This window comes from Engystomops pustulosus, chromosome 10 (assembly GCF_040894005.1).
Source record: "Engystomops pustulosus chromosome 10, aEngPut4.maternal, whole genome shotgun sequence".
In the NCBI taxonomy this organism is placed as follows: Eukaryota; Metazoa; Chordata; class Amphibia; order Anura; family Leptodactylidae; genus Engystomops; species Engystomops pustulosus.
This window is the reverse complement of record NC_092420.1, coordinates 10,275,942-10,290,925: the sequence shown is the minus strand read 5'-3', so window position 1 is coordinate 10,290,925 and position 14,984 is coordinate 10,275,942. Positions and strand designations below refer to the sequence as shown.

Below are 14,984 nucleotides of genomic sequence, written 5' to 3'. Positions count from 1 at the left end.
CATGTATGTACACAGTGACTGCACCAGCAGCAGAATAGAGAGTGCAGCTCTGGAGTATAATACAGGATGTAACTCAGGATCAGTACAGGATAAGTAATGTCATGTATGTACACAGTGACTGCACCAGCAGCAGAATAGTGAGTGCAGCTCTGGAGTATAATACAGGATGTAACTCAGGATGAGTACAGGATAAGTAATGTCATGTATGTACACAGTGACTGCACCAGCAGCAGAACAGTGAGTGCAGCTCTGGGGTATAATACAGGATGTAACTCAGGATCAGTACAGTACAGTAATGTCATGTATGTGCACAGTGACTGCACCAGCAGCAGAATAGTGAGTGCAGCTCTGGAGTATAATACAGGATGTAACTCAGGATCAGTACAGGATAAGTAATGTCATGTATATACAGTGACTGCACCAGCAGCAGAATAGTGAGTGCAGCTCTGGAGTATAATACAGAATGTAACTCAGGATCAGTACAGGATAAGTAATGTCATGTATATACACAGTGACTGCACCAGCAGCAGAATAGTGAGTGCAGCTCTGGGGTATAATACAGGATGTAACTCAGGATCAGTACAGGATAAGTAATGTCATGTATATACACAGTGACTGCACCAGCAGCAGAATAGTGAGTGCAGCTCTGGAGTATAATACAGGATGTAACTCAGGATCAGTACAGGGTAAGTAATGTCATGTATATACACAGTGACTGCACCAGCAGCAGAATAGTGAGTACAGCTCTGGAGTATGATACAGGATGTAACTCAGGATCAGTACAGGATAAGTAATGTCATGTATGTACACAGTGACTGCACCAGCAGCAGAATAGTGAGTGCGGCTCTGGAGTATAATAAAGGATGTAACTCAGGATCAGTACAGGATAAGTAATGTCATGTATGTACACAGTGACTGCACCAGCAGCAGAATAGTGAGTGCAGCTCTGGAGTATAATACAGAATGTAACTCAGGATCAGTACAGGATAAGTAATGTCATGTATGTACAGTGACTGCACCAGCAGCAGAATAGTGAGTGCAGCTCAGGGGTATAATACAGGATGTAACGCAGGATCAGTACAGGATAAGTAATGTCATGTATGTACACAGTGACTGCACCAGCAGCAGAATACTGAGTGCAGCTCTGGAGTATAATACAGGATGTAACTCAGGATCAGTACAGGATAAGTAATGTCATGTATGTACACAGTGACTGCACCAGCAGCAGAATAGTGAGTGCAGCTCTGGGGTATAATACAGGATGTAACTCAGGATCAGTAGAGGATAAGTAATGTCATGTATGTACACAGTGACTGCACCAGCAGCAGAATAGTGAGTGCAGCTCTGGGGTATAATACAGGATGTAACTCAGGATCAGTACAGGATAAGTAATGTCATGTATGTACACAGTGACTGCACCAGCAGCAGAATAGTGAGTGCAGCTCTGGAGTATAATACAGGATGTAACGCAGGATCAGTACAGGATAAGTAATGTCATGTATGTACACAGTGACTGCACCAGCAGCAGAATAGTGAGTGCAGCTCTGGGGTATAATACAGGATGTAACTCAGGACCAGTACAGGATAAGTAATATCATGTATGTACACAGTGACTGCACCAGCAGCAGAATAGTGAGTGCAGCTCTGGAGTATAATACAGGATGTAACTCAGGATCAGTACAGGATAAGTAATGTCATGTATGTACACAGTGACTGCACCAGCAGCAGAATAGTGAGTGCAGCTCTGGAGTATAATCCAGGGTATAACTCAGGGTCAGTACAGGATAGACATGTTTTTTAATTAATAAATAATTTTGTGTTTTTTGACTTTTATAATAATCTATTGTAATTACTACTCTGCAGGATGTCAGGGAGATTTCGATCTCTAGTAATTGTGCAGCCGCTGGTGATGTGATGTCGTGTTTGTAAACCTATTTATGAAGACCATTATGGACTGTGCACTTCACAATGGTCTCCAATACGATCAGGATTTCAGTACAATTTTCACCACAGGAAGAATCAGGGGAGATGGGAAGGTATTAAAGTGAGGACGTCCAAATCCGTCTTTGGAGCCTGCGCTCGTGTGGGGGACGGGCTGTGACCTTTAGTTGAAATGTTCCTCTATGGGGATTAAGCAGTTAGACGTTGACAAGAAATTAATGTTTTCCCTTTTGCCTGAAAAGTTCCCTTCTGCTGAGCCGCTCCGTCCTTATTATCGCACGGCGCAGGATCCTTTCACCTGGACGTGTGGAGGCTTTAATGGCCTCACTTAGAGGGTCAAGTGGTTCAAGAGCGTCATTAGCAGATATAAATATCTATGAGAAAAAATTACAATGTAGAAAACGACCTTGGATACGGCAAAGAGGAGGATGATACTTTGTACCTGTCAAATAATGGACGGTAAGAAGCCATGTACTATGTAGTAGCCCCCACATTCTGGCACCTTGATGGTTTGATGGTTGTAACATCGGCCTGGTGGGCCAGAGGTACCCATGATAATCGGAGGGAAAGGAACAGCTGTCCTTTAGTCAAAGAGCAGCAGTCATGGAGTGAAAGTCATGAATCAGTAATGATAAAGCATGGTGCAGCAGTCAAGAAGCAGCCGTCATGTATCAGCAATCACAGAGCACCAGTAGCAAAGTTGTATCACGGAGCATTGCATTAATTGAGCAGCAGTGGTCATAAAGCAGCGCCACAGAGCGGCAGTCATGAAGAGGCAGCAGTCATAGAGCATCAGTTATGGAACAGCAGTCATTGAGCAGTAGTCACAAAGCAACATCACAGAGCAGCAGTCATGTAGCAGCAGTCGTAAAGCAGCGTCATGGAGCAGCATCACGGTGCAGCAGTCATGGAGCAGCATCACAGAGCAGCAGTCACGGAGCAGCATCGCGGAGCAGCAGTCATGGAGAAGCAGTCACGGAGGAGCATCACGGAGCAGCATCACGGAGCAGCAGTCATGGAGAAGCAGTCACGGAGGAGCATCACGGAGCAGCATCACAGAGCAGCAGTCATGGAGAAGCATCACAGAGCAGCAGTCATGGAGCAGCAGTCATGGAGAAGATTCACAGAGCAGCAGTCATGGAGAAGATTCACAGAGCAGCATCACGGAGCAGCATCATGGAGCAGGAGTCATGGAGCAGCATCACGGAGCAGCAGTCATGGAGCAGCAGTCATGGAGCAGCAGTCATGGAGAAGCATCACAGAGCAGCATCACAGAGCAGCATCATGGAGCAGGAGTCATGGAGCAGCATCATGGAGCAGCATCACGGAGCAGCAGTCATGGAGCAGCAGTCATGGAGCAGCAGTCATGGAGCAGCATCACGGAGCAGTAATCACGGAGCAGTAATCACGGAGCAGTAATCACGGAGCAGGAGTCATTTAGCAGCAGTCAAACAGCAGCAGTCATGGAGCAGCATCACAGAGCAGTAGTCATGGAGCAGCATCACGGGCAGCAGCAGTCACGGAGCAACATCACGTAGTGGCAGTCATGGAGTAGCGTCACGGAGAGACAGTAATAAAGCGGAGTCACGGAGCAGCAGTCATGGAGTAAAGAGCACTTTTATCTGTACAAAAATGTTATTTCCCTCCAAGGAAAACAGATGTGAATGATCTCAATCAAGTCAGAAAACTCCTCCTCATCCCTCTGTTGTTTAAAGGGAACCTGTCAACAGGTATAAAGATGCAGACTTTGTTAGGTGGAGAGTGTAATCATACTATTGTGTATGTTGATAGTAGCAGCAGGACTGTGAAATATGGAGGTGTCCTCACACTGCTGTGCTCTCTGCAGCCAGTGTTATGCATGGTCCCTGGAGAGATGTTTAATCACACCTTTATTTATGTTATAAGTAGAAGCAGAACTGTGAAACCTGGATTTTAAAAGATTTGAATATAGCACTAGGGTTGCATCCTCACCCTGCTGTGCTCTAAGCTCTCTGCATTTGGCTACTCAACAGCCCCATCTTCTCCTCTAAATAAGTCCTCTATACTCCTGAGCAGGCATTGTTTTATTGCCTGGCTTCCCTGTTAGCTCCCCTGTAAATTATCCCGTTACATTTTCCTGGCCTCAGGACACCCCGGGAGAGAAGTTATTAAAGGTGACCTCTTAAGGGCATGAGATTAAATTTGCAGACTCACAATCTCATATAAAATATCCTCCTAGATAATCACATGTAATAAAATGTGACAAAAGTAATAAAAGACAGAACAGACTAATTACTCTGTCTCTGGACTGAAGCGGCTGAAATCCGCAGCATTTAGGGGCTCTATAAAGTGATCTGCTCCGCTGCAGAAGAGAGGGGGCGCAGCAAGGTGACGGTGCAGGGGGATGAAGACTTTGGAACCATGTCACCTGTCTTGTCCGCCCTTCCATTTACAATAACTGGGGACAAACATGCCGATCATTATGGAAGTATTCTGGATGGAACTGTTCTGGGGGTACAGAGCCGTCATTATGGGGAACACTGGTTATTACTACGGGGGCACTAAGTTTTGAATGGTTTTAGGGACACTATGTTCAGCTCTGTTCAGAGGGAGCTTGTTGTAATTAACAGGACACCATATAGACCCATGACATTGGTACCAGAGGTGGCACTCGGACCCCTCCCTGTGGGCACCCAGGCCATTGCCCCAGCAAAGAGTTCACCAAACAGGAGAATATTCCTGCAGCCGCGGAAAACTTAAGAGGTGCTGCTCTCGGCGCCATTTTAAAGCAACACATCCTTGGCTTACGAGCCTGCAGGAAGAGTGAGGAGGTGAGGACAGGGTCTGGTTATCTTTGGTGGTCCTTCTGTTGGCCCCCACAATTCTTCCTGTACACATGGAGGCGCTGCATCTCCCTGATTTCCCCATTCTGGGTTCTACATCAACATTTGTAGAGTAGGCTTTTACGATGGAGGTACTGAAGCTATTACCATAGGAGCTCCACACCTGGTTCCCTTATGGGAGCCTGATACTACAGTTATTATCATCATGGGGGTACCACAGCTGATTCTCTTATCAGGGGGTACTGCCGTTATCAGGGTAGGGGCACTGTTAGTTGCTGCCATTATGTGGACACTGAATTGGAGGCGCCATATCTCCCTGATTTCCACATACTGGGGTCTACATGAACATTTGTAATACTGACATAGAGTAAACCATATAATTTCCTGTAAGATAATCCTCCATCCTCTCCTTGGCGGATATTATAAAAGACAAGTGGAAGATCCTGGGCCAAGCGCCGATCAATATCCGGCTCGGTACATGAATCACTGTAACAACATCAGGATCAATCTCCAGTGTATCATCACAATATAAGTGACAATTACCAGCAGCCGCCGCCATGAATATCCCAGCAGGACGCACCCATATAAGGAGATATTAATCCACAAAACTACCACACCTATCATCCACAGACTACTGCCAGGCACCACATAACTACCACACCTATCATCCACAGACTACTGCCAGGCACCACATACTGCCATCCTATCATCCACAGTGACTGATTATCCAGACCAGTCCAATCACCATCCAATAGCCCAGGACCTGTCAGGTCCCGTTTATGGAGAATTTCTGTTGTTTTCTAGGATTAGAAGAATACAGGCGGTCCCCTACTTAAGGACACCCAACTTACAGACGATCCCTAGTTATAAACAGACCTCTGGATGTTGGAAATTTACTGTACTTTAGGTATAACAGTTATCACAGGCGTCTGTAATGAAGCTTTAGTGTTAATCCTGGTTCTTATGACAACCCAACATTTTTAAAATCCAATTGTCACAGAGACCAAAAAAAAATTGGTCTGGGGCTACAATTATAAAATATACAGTTCCGACTTACATACAAATTCAACTTAAGAACAAACCTACAGAACTTTTATTGTACATAACCCAGGGACTACCTGTATTATTGATTTCCTCCAGAAACAGCGCCACCCCTGGTCACAGGTTTTTATGGCAATGCATGTCAGCATCATATACTCCAGTGAAACAAAACTGCAATACCAGGCACAGCCTATGGGCAGGTGTGGTGCTGTTTATAGAACATAAAATAGCTAAATGTATATGAGATAGATAGATTTTACAAATATGAAGTGTTTGGAAGATAAATAATAGATAGGAGATAGATAGATAGATAGATAGATAGATAGATAGGAGATAGATAGATAGATAGATAGATAGATAGATAGATAGATATGAGATAGATAGATAGATAGATAGATAGGAGATAGATAGATAGATAGGAGATAGATAGATAGATAGGAGATAGATAGATAGATAGATAGATAGATAGATAGATAGATAGATAGATGATAGATAGATAGATAGATAGATAGATAGATAGATAGATAGATAGATATGACATATATAGATATAGATAGTGAGGCTCTCAGACCTGCACTTCCTATATACGGCTTAGTCCCCATCTTTTCCAGCATCCATGGGGTTGATGCATTTCTGGTTATACTGCTGAATCAGCAAAATATTACCAAAAAAATTAAGAAAACTAATGCATGAGAAAAACCCTTTTAAATAATCAATTAAAAGCAGCCACAAGGCGTCTCCATAAAGTGGTGAGGCCTCATGCTCTCAGATGAGGTCATGCTCCAAACATAAAGGAAGAGCGCACTGTGACTCAATTGTTGGGAGGAGGAGGGGCTCCTGCTAATGACATCATCATCAATCAATTGTAAATCTAATGAGAGCGCCTGGGATAAATATCACATCTGTAACTTACTAGATGAGATAGAACCCCCACTCCCTCTGCACCCCCATGTCCCCCATCCCTCACCCTGTCTCCCAAAATCCCATATTTTCTAAATGCTTTGGCAATGCTAATTTGTATTTGGTCCTGCCAATACAGCTAAATGGAATAGATACAAGAGAGGTAGATATTAGATAAATATGAGATTGATAGAGAGATGATAATATGATAGATATATAGAAAATAAATACAAAGATAGATATCCAGAAAAATGAAATACGGCAGCACTACAATGTTGTGAACAAACAAATAAAGCGTTTATTCCACCTCCAGCAGCTGCAGGTGGAATAAACACTTTATTTGTTTGTTCACAACTTTGGATTGCTGCCGTATTTCATTTTTCTGGATATCAAATTGACTCATACTGGTGTGGGTAGAAGGATAGCACCCGTTACACTTTGTTGCTGAGGACTGTGCTGCTGAATTTTCTTTTTTATAAAGATAGATAGATATGAGATACTTAGATACGAGACAGATAGATAGATAGATAGATAGATAGATAGATAGATAGATAGATAGATAGGAGATAGATAGATATGAGATAGATAGGAGATAGATAATAGATATGAGATACTTAGATACGAGACAGATAGATAGATAGATAGATAGATAGATAGATAGATAGGAGATAGATAGATAGATAGGAGATAGATAGATAGATAGATAGATAGATAGATAGATAGATATGAGATATGAGATAGATAGATAGATATGAGATAGATAGATAGATAGATATGAGATAGATAGATAGATAGATAGATATGAGATAGATAGAGAGATAGATAGATAGATAGATAGATAGATAGATAGGAGATAGATAGATAGATAGGAGAGAGATAGATAGATACGAGACAGATAGATAGATAGATAGATAGATAGATAGATAGATAGATAGATAGATAGATAGGAGAGAGATAGATAGATAGATAGATAGGAGATAGATAGATAGATATGAGATACATAGATACGAGACAGATAGATAGATAAGAGATAGATAGATAGATAGATAGATAGGAGAGAGATAGATAGATAGGAGATAGATAGATATATAGATAGATAGATATGAGATAGATAGATAGATAGATATGAGATAGATAGATAGATAGATATGAGACATGAGAGAGATAGATAGATAGATAGATAGATAGATAGATAGATAGATAGATAGATAGATAGATAGATAGATATGAAATAAATGATAGATATGAGATAGATATATAGATGAGATAGATAGATATGAGAGATAGATATGAGATAGATATATAGATGAGATAGATAGATATGAGAGATAGATATGAGATAGATAGATAGATATGAGATAGATAGATAGATAGATAGATAGATAGATAGATAGATGTGAGATAGATATATAGATGAGATAGATAGATATGAGAGATAGATATGAGATAGATAGATAGATATGAGATAGATAGATAGATAGATGTGAGATAGATATGAGATAGATAGATAGATAGATAGATAGATAGATAGATAGATAGGAGATAGATAGATAGATAAATATATAGATATGAGATATATAGATAGATAGATATGAGACAGATACATATGAGAGAGATAGATAGATAGATAGATAGATAGATAGATAGATAGATAGATAGATAGATAGATAGATAGATAGATAGATAGATAGATAGGAGATAAATGATAGATATGAGATAGATATGAGATAGATAGATATGAGATAGATAGATATGAGATAGATAGATAGATAGATAGATAGATAGATAGATAGATAGATGTGAGATAGATATGAGATAGATAGATAGATAGATAGATAGATAGATAGGAGATATATAGATAGATAGATAGATAGATAGATAGATAGATAGATAGATAGATAGATAGGTAGATAGATATGAGTTAAAAGATAGATATGAGATAGATATGAGATAGATAGATATGAGATAGATAGATATGAGATAGATAGATAGATAGATAGATAGATGTGAGATAGATATGAGATAGATAGATAGATATGAGATAGATAGATAGATAGATAGATAGATAGATAGATAGATGTGAGATAGATAGATAGATAGATAGATAGATAGATATGAGATAGATAGATAGATAGATAGATATGAGATAAATGATAGATATGAGATAGATGATAGATAGATAGATAGATAGATAGATAGATAGATAGATAGATAGATATGAGATAGATAGATAGATAGATAGATAGGAGATAGATAGATATGACATAGACAGATATGACAGAGAGATAGATATGAGATAGCAGATAGATTCTTGACAGTGAACACCGATACAAGTAATAGGGGGCACAGATACAATGTACCCCCACTAGATAGATTGTTCCAAAACACCACAAAAAGGGAAACAATAACCAGAATGTAGAAAGCATATAATAACACTTTATTAGATCAATTAAAACAAATCCATTTAGAAAGACAACGTGCACAGAAATAGTCCAGCCATGGTCAGATAACTGAGTATACATGAGGAATAGATCGCAGTAACCTGTATAGAGGTAGAGGAGGAATAGTCCTCAGAACAAGGCAAGGTATTTGCTTACAGACAAGTATTGCACATTACCCAGAGGACAAGGGACACATACACAGGCTGGACACCACCGGACCCTTGTCCTCTGTTATTCCTCTGGGTAATGTGCAATACTTGTCTGTAAGCAAATACCTTGCCTTGTTCTGAGGACTATTCCTCCTCTACCTCTGTACAGGTTACTGCGATCTATTCCTCATGTATACTCAGTTATGTGACCATGGCTGGACTATTTGTGTGCACGTTGTCTTTCTTAATGGATTTGCTTTAATTGCTCTAATAAAGTGTTATTTTATGCGTTACACATTCTGGTTATCGTTTCCCTTTTTGTGGTGAGATTCTGGACCGTGTAGCATGTGACATAGTCCTCTCCCGGGGCGCACACAGACTACAGACAGGCGGTGACACTTACGACAGGGACAGACTCATGTGGAATCTCTGCCGCAGTCCTCGGAACATGACAAACGATTTTGGAGGGAAGGATCGCGTTGACAGCTCGCAGTATGGCTTCTCAAAGCCTCCAGATGGACACTGGCACGTGAAGCCGCCTTCTGCCAAGTTGGTGCATGTCCCCCCATTCCTGCAGACCCCGGGCACGCAGCGGCCTGAGCTGCTGTCCACCTCACAGTTGTCACCTGCAAAGAAAGAGAGAGAAGAGATGTGTCAGGTACAGGTCATACAAGGTGCACTCGCAGGGGAGCGAGTGGTGGCGCCATCTAGTGACTATAACTGCAAGTGCACCCAACAGATACAGTGCCAGCAGTAACATAAATGTATGGAAGTGCCACCAAGACTTCTGTGCTACACCATACAATTGCTAAGTTTGCTTGTCTCAGGTGGCAGCCATGTTTTTACTAATACATGAGATTCTGTGACTATTAAGTAGAACCTGTCAGCAGGTGTGACCATGTAGACTGCAGTCATTGTTATACATTGTCCCTGGTAATCAGATCTTTGTGTATGTTGTTAGTAGCAGCAGGACTGTGAAATATGGATTTATATTCTAGGATTGTAACTTCTCCAAGTGCACTGGGGGCGTATCCTCACACTGCTGTGCTCTGTGCTCTCTGCAGCCAGTGTTAGGTATTGCACCTGGAGATATGTTTAATCAGACCTTTGTGTATGTTGTTAGTAGCAGCAGGACTATGAGCTAAGGATTTATCTTCCTTATCTTGTAGCTTCCCCGAGTGCACTGGGGGGGTGTCCTCACACTGCTGTGCTCTCAGCAGCCATTGTTAGGTATAGTCCTTAGAGATCTGTGTAATCAGACCTTTGTCTGTGATGTAAGTAGCAGCAGGACTGTGAAATATGGATTTATCTTCCAGTATTGTAGCTTCCCCGAGTGCAGTGGGGGGTGTCCTCACACTGCTGTGTTCTCAGCAGCCATTGATTGTTAGATATAGTCCCTGGAGATCTGTGTAATCAGACCTTGTCTGTGATGTAAGTAGCAGCAGGACTGTAAAATATGGATTCATATTTCAGGATTGCAGCTTTTCCAAGTGCACAGGGGGTTGGGTCCTCACACTGCTGTGCTCTTAGCACTGTACGCAAAGCTCCTCTGATTGAATGCTGTGTAATTCCACCAGAATCCTGTTTTAGGTTTAGTTCTCTACTGTCACCTATTGGTGGATAACTGGAGGGCAGTGAGTTCACTGGGTACTGTGGATGGCACTACACCATACCACCCTAGTGGTATCACCATAGTGAGCGGGGTGGAAAGTGATGTGACACCTTCTAGCGCCTCTTCATTTAGACCCCATAGTGGGCACATGGTATAACTAAACAATCCTGCAGGATTCCTGGTATCTGCCTGGCTGGTATACTCCTGGTACAATAAGGCGGCATGCAGCGTGGCAGTGCCCGGCTAAACAAACACTTGTTTACGCCTCGGGTGGAAATGATTGATAGCGTCTCTATAGGCCACATATAGAAGATCTCATCCAGAGCTGGCACCGCTCTCACCTCCCACAGCCCCACAGGAGGCAATTTCATGGGCATACGGTGGATGTACAGCTCCTGGCAAGAGCCATCTCAAGAAGCCTTGCCATTAACCCCTAAGCTGCTGGAAAGAAATTCATAGTCCGTGTACACTGAGCAGGGCCTGGCACAGTCAGCATGGTGATCACAGCGTTAATGTGTCCTGCGAGGGTAACATACAAGGAAGATTACTGTGTCTTTGATGCCAGTGACAGATGGTATAGATAGGAAGCCCCTCGCCTTCAAGGAGACTTTGCTGTTCTGTTCAGACTTTAAGGACTTGAGAACAAAAGATACTTTGAGGTTGTGGAATACTTTGATATCCTGATACTTCTGCATCTCGACCTCTGAGTAACATTGTGACTATAGGTGGCGGATGTGTAAACTGGAAACCATCAGCAAGGAGGTCAAGGGCTGATGATGGATCCTATATTGTGTTGCTTCCTGCACTGACGTTATGTAATGCTGATAGAGAGGGGAAATATTCTGGATGGGTCCTCCACCTTCGCCCCCTTCATCAGCTGATGGCCAGAGCTGTCCCCTTCTGATATGGATAACCCATGGCTGTGTGGCCATCACTACATCACTATGCAGAGTGATAAAAGCTCACTTATTACCGTAATAACAATATAAAATGTATTTTATAGCGCAGATGGGAGGGGCTCTAGAGCAGCTACATACATAGAACACAGCAGTGTGAGGAAACGCCCCCAGTAAATCCTGGAACATCCGTATTTCACTGTCCTGCTGCTACTAACAACATACATAACGGTATGACTAGACATCTCTCCAGGGACAATACATAACACTGGCTGTAGAGAGCACAGAGGACAGCAGTGTGAGGACACCCCCAGTGCACAAGAAGAAGGTATAATCTTAGAATATAACCCATATTTCACAGTCCTGCTGCTGCTACTAACAACACACACAAAGGTTTGACTTTTCACTTCTCACCAGGGACTATACTGAACAGTGTCTGCAGGGAGCACAGTGCACAGCAGTGTGAGGACCCAACCCCACCCCCTGTGCACTTGGAGAAGGTCCAATCCTAGAATATAAATCCCTTATTATCTCCTACTGACTGCCCACAAGTGGTTGGTGACTAAAGATGCATCTATTCGGGACAATCATGGCAGATGTCTGAGCCCTCCGTACATTGTATCAGTCTGTCCTAATCGTTTGCTACAATGTATCATCCTGGACTTCAGGCTGTTTCCATCCCCTGACATATATCATCATCACATTACAGGCCTAAAGGCTAAGGTTCTGCTTACAGATCCATCAACAGCAGCTTCTACCTGATGCTAAACACTGGATTTTATATATGCAGATATATTATATATTATCAAATTTAATCAATGGAGAAACTTAGAATTGGGTTAACGGATAAATATCAGACTGGCAGAGATGGGGCCCCCTGATCGGGCTGCTTTGGCGCCGTGCAATGAGCGTCCAGAGATATCCATTCGTGATGTTCAACATCTAGGTCCCATTTAAGTAATTGGGGTTGTACTTCAATACCAAGTATGGCCACTGTGTAATGTAAGGCACTGTGCTTAGTGAGCAGTGAAGAGACTGCATCACACTTCCAAACATGTGATCGGCAGGGGTGCAGGGGTGCTGGACTCCCGCCAATAAGTTACTGATCCCAAAAATTGATGATCAATATATAAAATCATGGAGAACGACTGTAAGGACCAATTGAAATGTGCAATCACCAAAACCTGGTGCATTGCCGAACAATTCATCTCATCAGTAGCAGCTGCTGTATCCATCCGCCATACTTTACACTTCCCCTCTGCCTGTTCAGATTGGATGACATGTTCCCCATGATCAGATCATGATTGTAACATAATTTTATTTCCATTTGCGCCATGTATTGTGCTATTCCTGTATGTTATAACCCATGGCATGACCCATGGTTGCATGTTAGGGAGTTGCTATATATGTAATTGCCTATATTCTACCATGTATCCCCACTGCTGTAGATTCTGCTGCTATTTTCTGATTTTCTGATTCCTGCCACCGGTTTCATTACATTAGGAAATACCATCATTTCTAACAAACCTGGGGGCCGCTTGTAGGGCAGGAAGCCAGGACTCCAGAACATGGCAGCGCCTGACAAAGCCAATTACAAATTTTACTAGGAAATAAGCAATTGGCCTTGAACTAACCCCACTGAGATAATGCTTCCTCCAAATCCGCTCTGTTCATTGGAATTCATCCCCGCCACCTTCCCCTTTCATATCCAAACTTGGAAACCTGCACAATATCATTTATAATACCGGATCAAGTGTCTCCCTGCCATCTATACTGCACAGATACCTTACTGAGCCGATCCAATTACCTTCAATGGAGGGACGACCATTAATGGCCGAAGCAGTTGTCTTTCCCCCATCAATAGGCCACAATCTGCCTGTCAGTAATGACAGAGTGCTGAAATCATATTCATGAACTGGGCAGATCAGGATGAGCAAAGCCATAGTTGCATGTGAGTTGAAACAATCAGTATGTACATTTGTAACATGCCAAATATTTATAATGAACACGTTGTATCTTATCGCTTCTAGGTGCAACTGCTCAACCACTTACATTAGGGAAAAACTGCAGCGTTCGTCAGATCAGGGTAAATGTGTTTGTCGGCGCCGTGATTTATTTATGAGAAGAAATTTTCCAGACTCATAAAGTTCTGCTCAGTATGTAAAATGTTACAAAGGCAGCGGGAACCAGGAGGACAATTAGTATGTTTAGAGAATATGCAAATCAGCAACTTCCATATCTCCATATAACCAAAAAGCTTATTCCACCTTCTATATAATACTGCCCCCTATGTACAGGAATATAACTACTATAATACTGCCCCCTATGTACAGGAATATAACTACTATAATACTGCCCCCTATGTACAGGAATATAACTACTATAATACTGCCCCCTATGTACAGGAATATAACTACTATAATACTGCCCCCTATGTACAGGAATATAACTACTATAATACTGCCCCCTATGTACAAGAATATAACTACTATAATACTGCCTCCTATGTACAAGAATATAACTACTATAATACTGCCCCCTATGTACAGGAATATAACTACTATAATACTGCCCCCTATGTACAGGAATATAACTACTATAATACTGCCCCCTATGTACAGGAATATAACTACTATAATACTGCCCCCTATGTACAAGAATATAACTACTATAATACTGCTCCTATGTACAAGAATATAACTACTATAATACTGCCCCCTATGTACAAGAATATAACTACTATAATACTGCCCCCTATGTACAAGAATATAACTACTATAATACTGCCGCCTATGTACAAGAATATAACTACTATAATACTGCCCCCCATGTACAGGAATAGAACTACTATAATACTGCCCCCTATGTACAAGAATATAACTACTATAATACTGCCCTCTATGTACAAGGATATAACTACTATAATACTGCCCCATATGTACAGGAATATAACTACTATAATACTGCCCTCTATGTACAAGAATATAACTACTATAATACTGCCCCCTATGTACAGGAATATAACTACTATAATACTGCCCCCTATGTACAGGAATATAAATACTATAATACTGCCCCCCTATGTACAAGAATATAACCACTATAATACTGCCCCCTATGTACAGGAATATAACTACTATAATACTGCCCCCTTTGTACAAGAATATAACTACTGTAATACT

The 14,984-nt window shown here is 41.8% G+C and overlaps 1 protein-coding gene across 4 annotated transcripts in view; it reads right to left on the bottom strand.

Annotated features, from left to right (window-relative positions):
• Positions 1–14,984, bottom strand: part of CELSR3 (cadherin EGF LAG seven-pass G-type receptor 3) — an 81,068-nt gene that overhangs the window by 23,468 nt on the left and 42,616 nt on the right. For all 4 annotated transcript variants that reach the window (XR_011850157.1, XM_072126812.1, XM_072126813.1 and 1 more), the window contains exon 3: positions 9,698–9,920. Coding sequence is in view for 3 of the 4 variants with exons in the window: in XM_072126812.1 (XP_071982913.1) it covers positions 9,698–9,920 (223 nt within the window). In the remaining variant the exon portion in view is untranslated. The remainder of the gene's footprint in view (positions 1–9,697; positions 9,921–14,984) is intronic.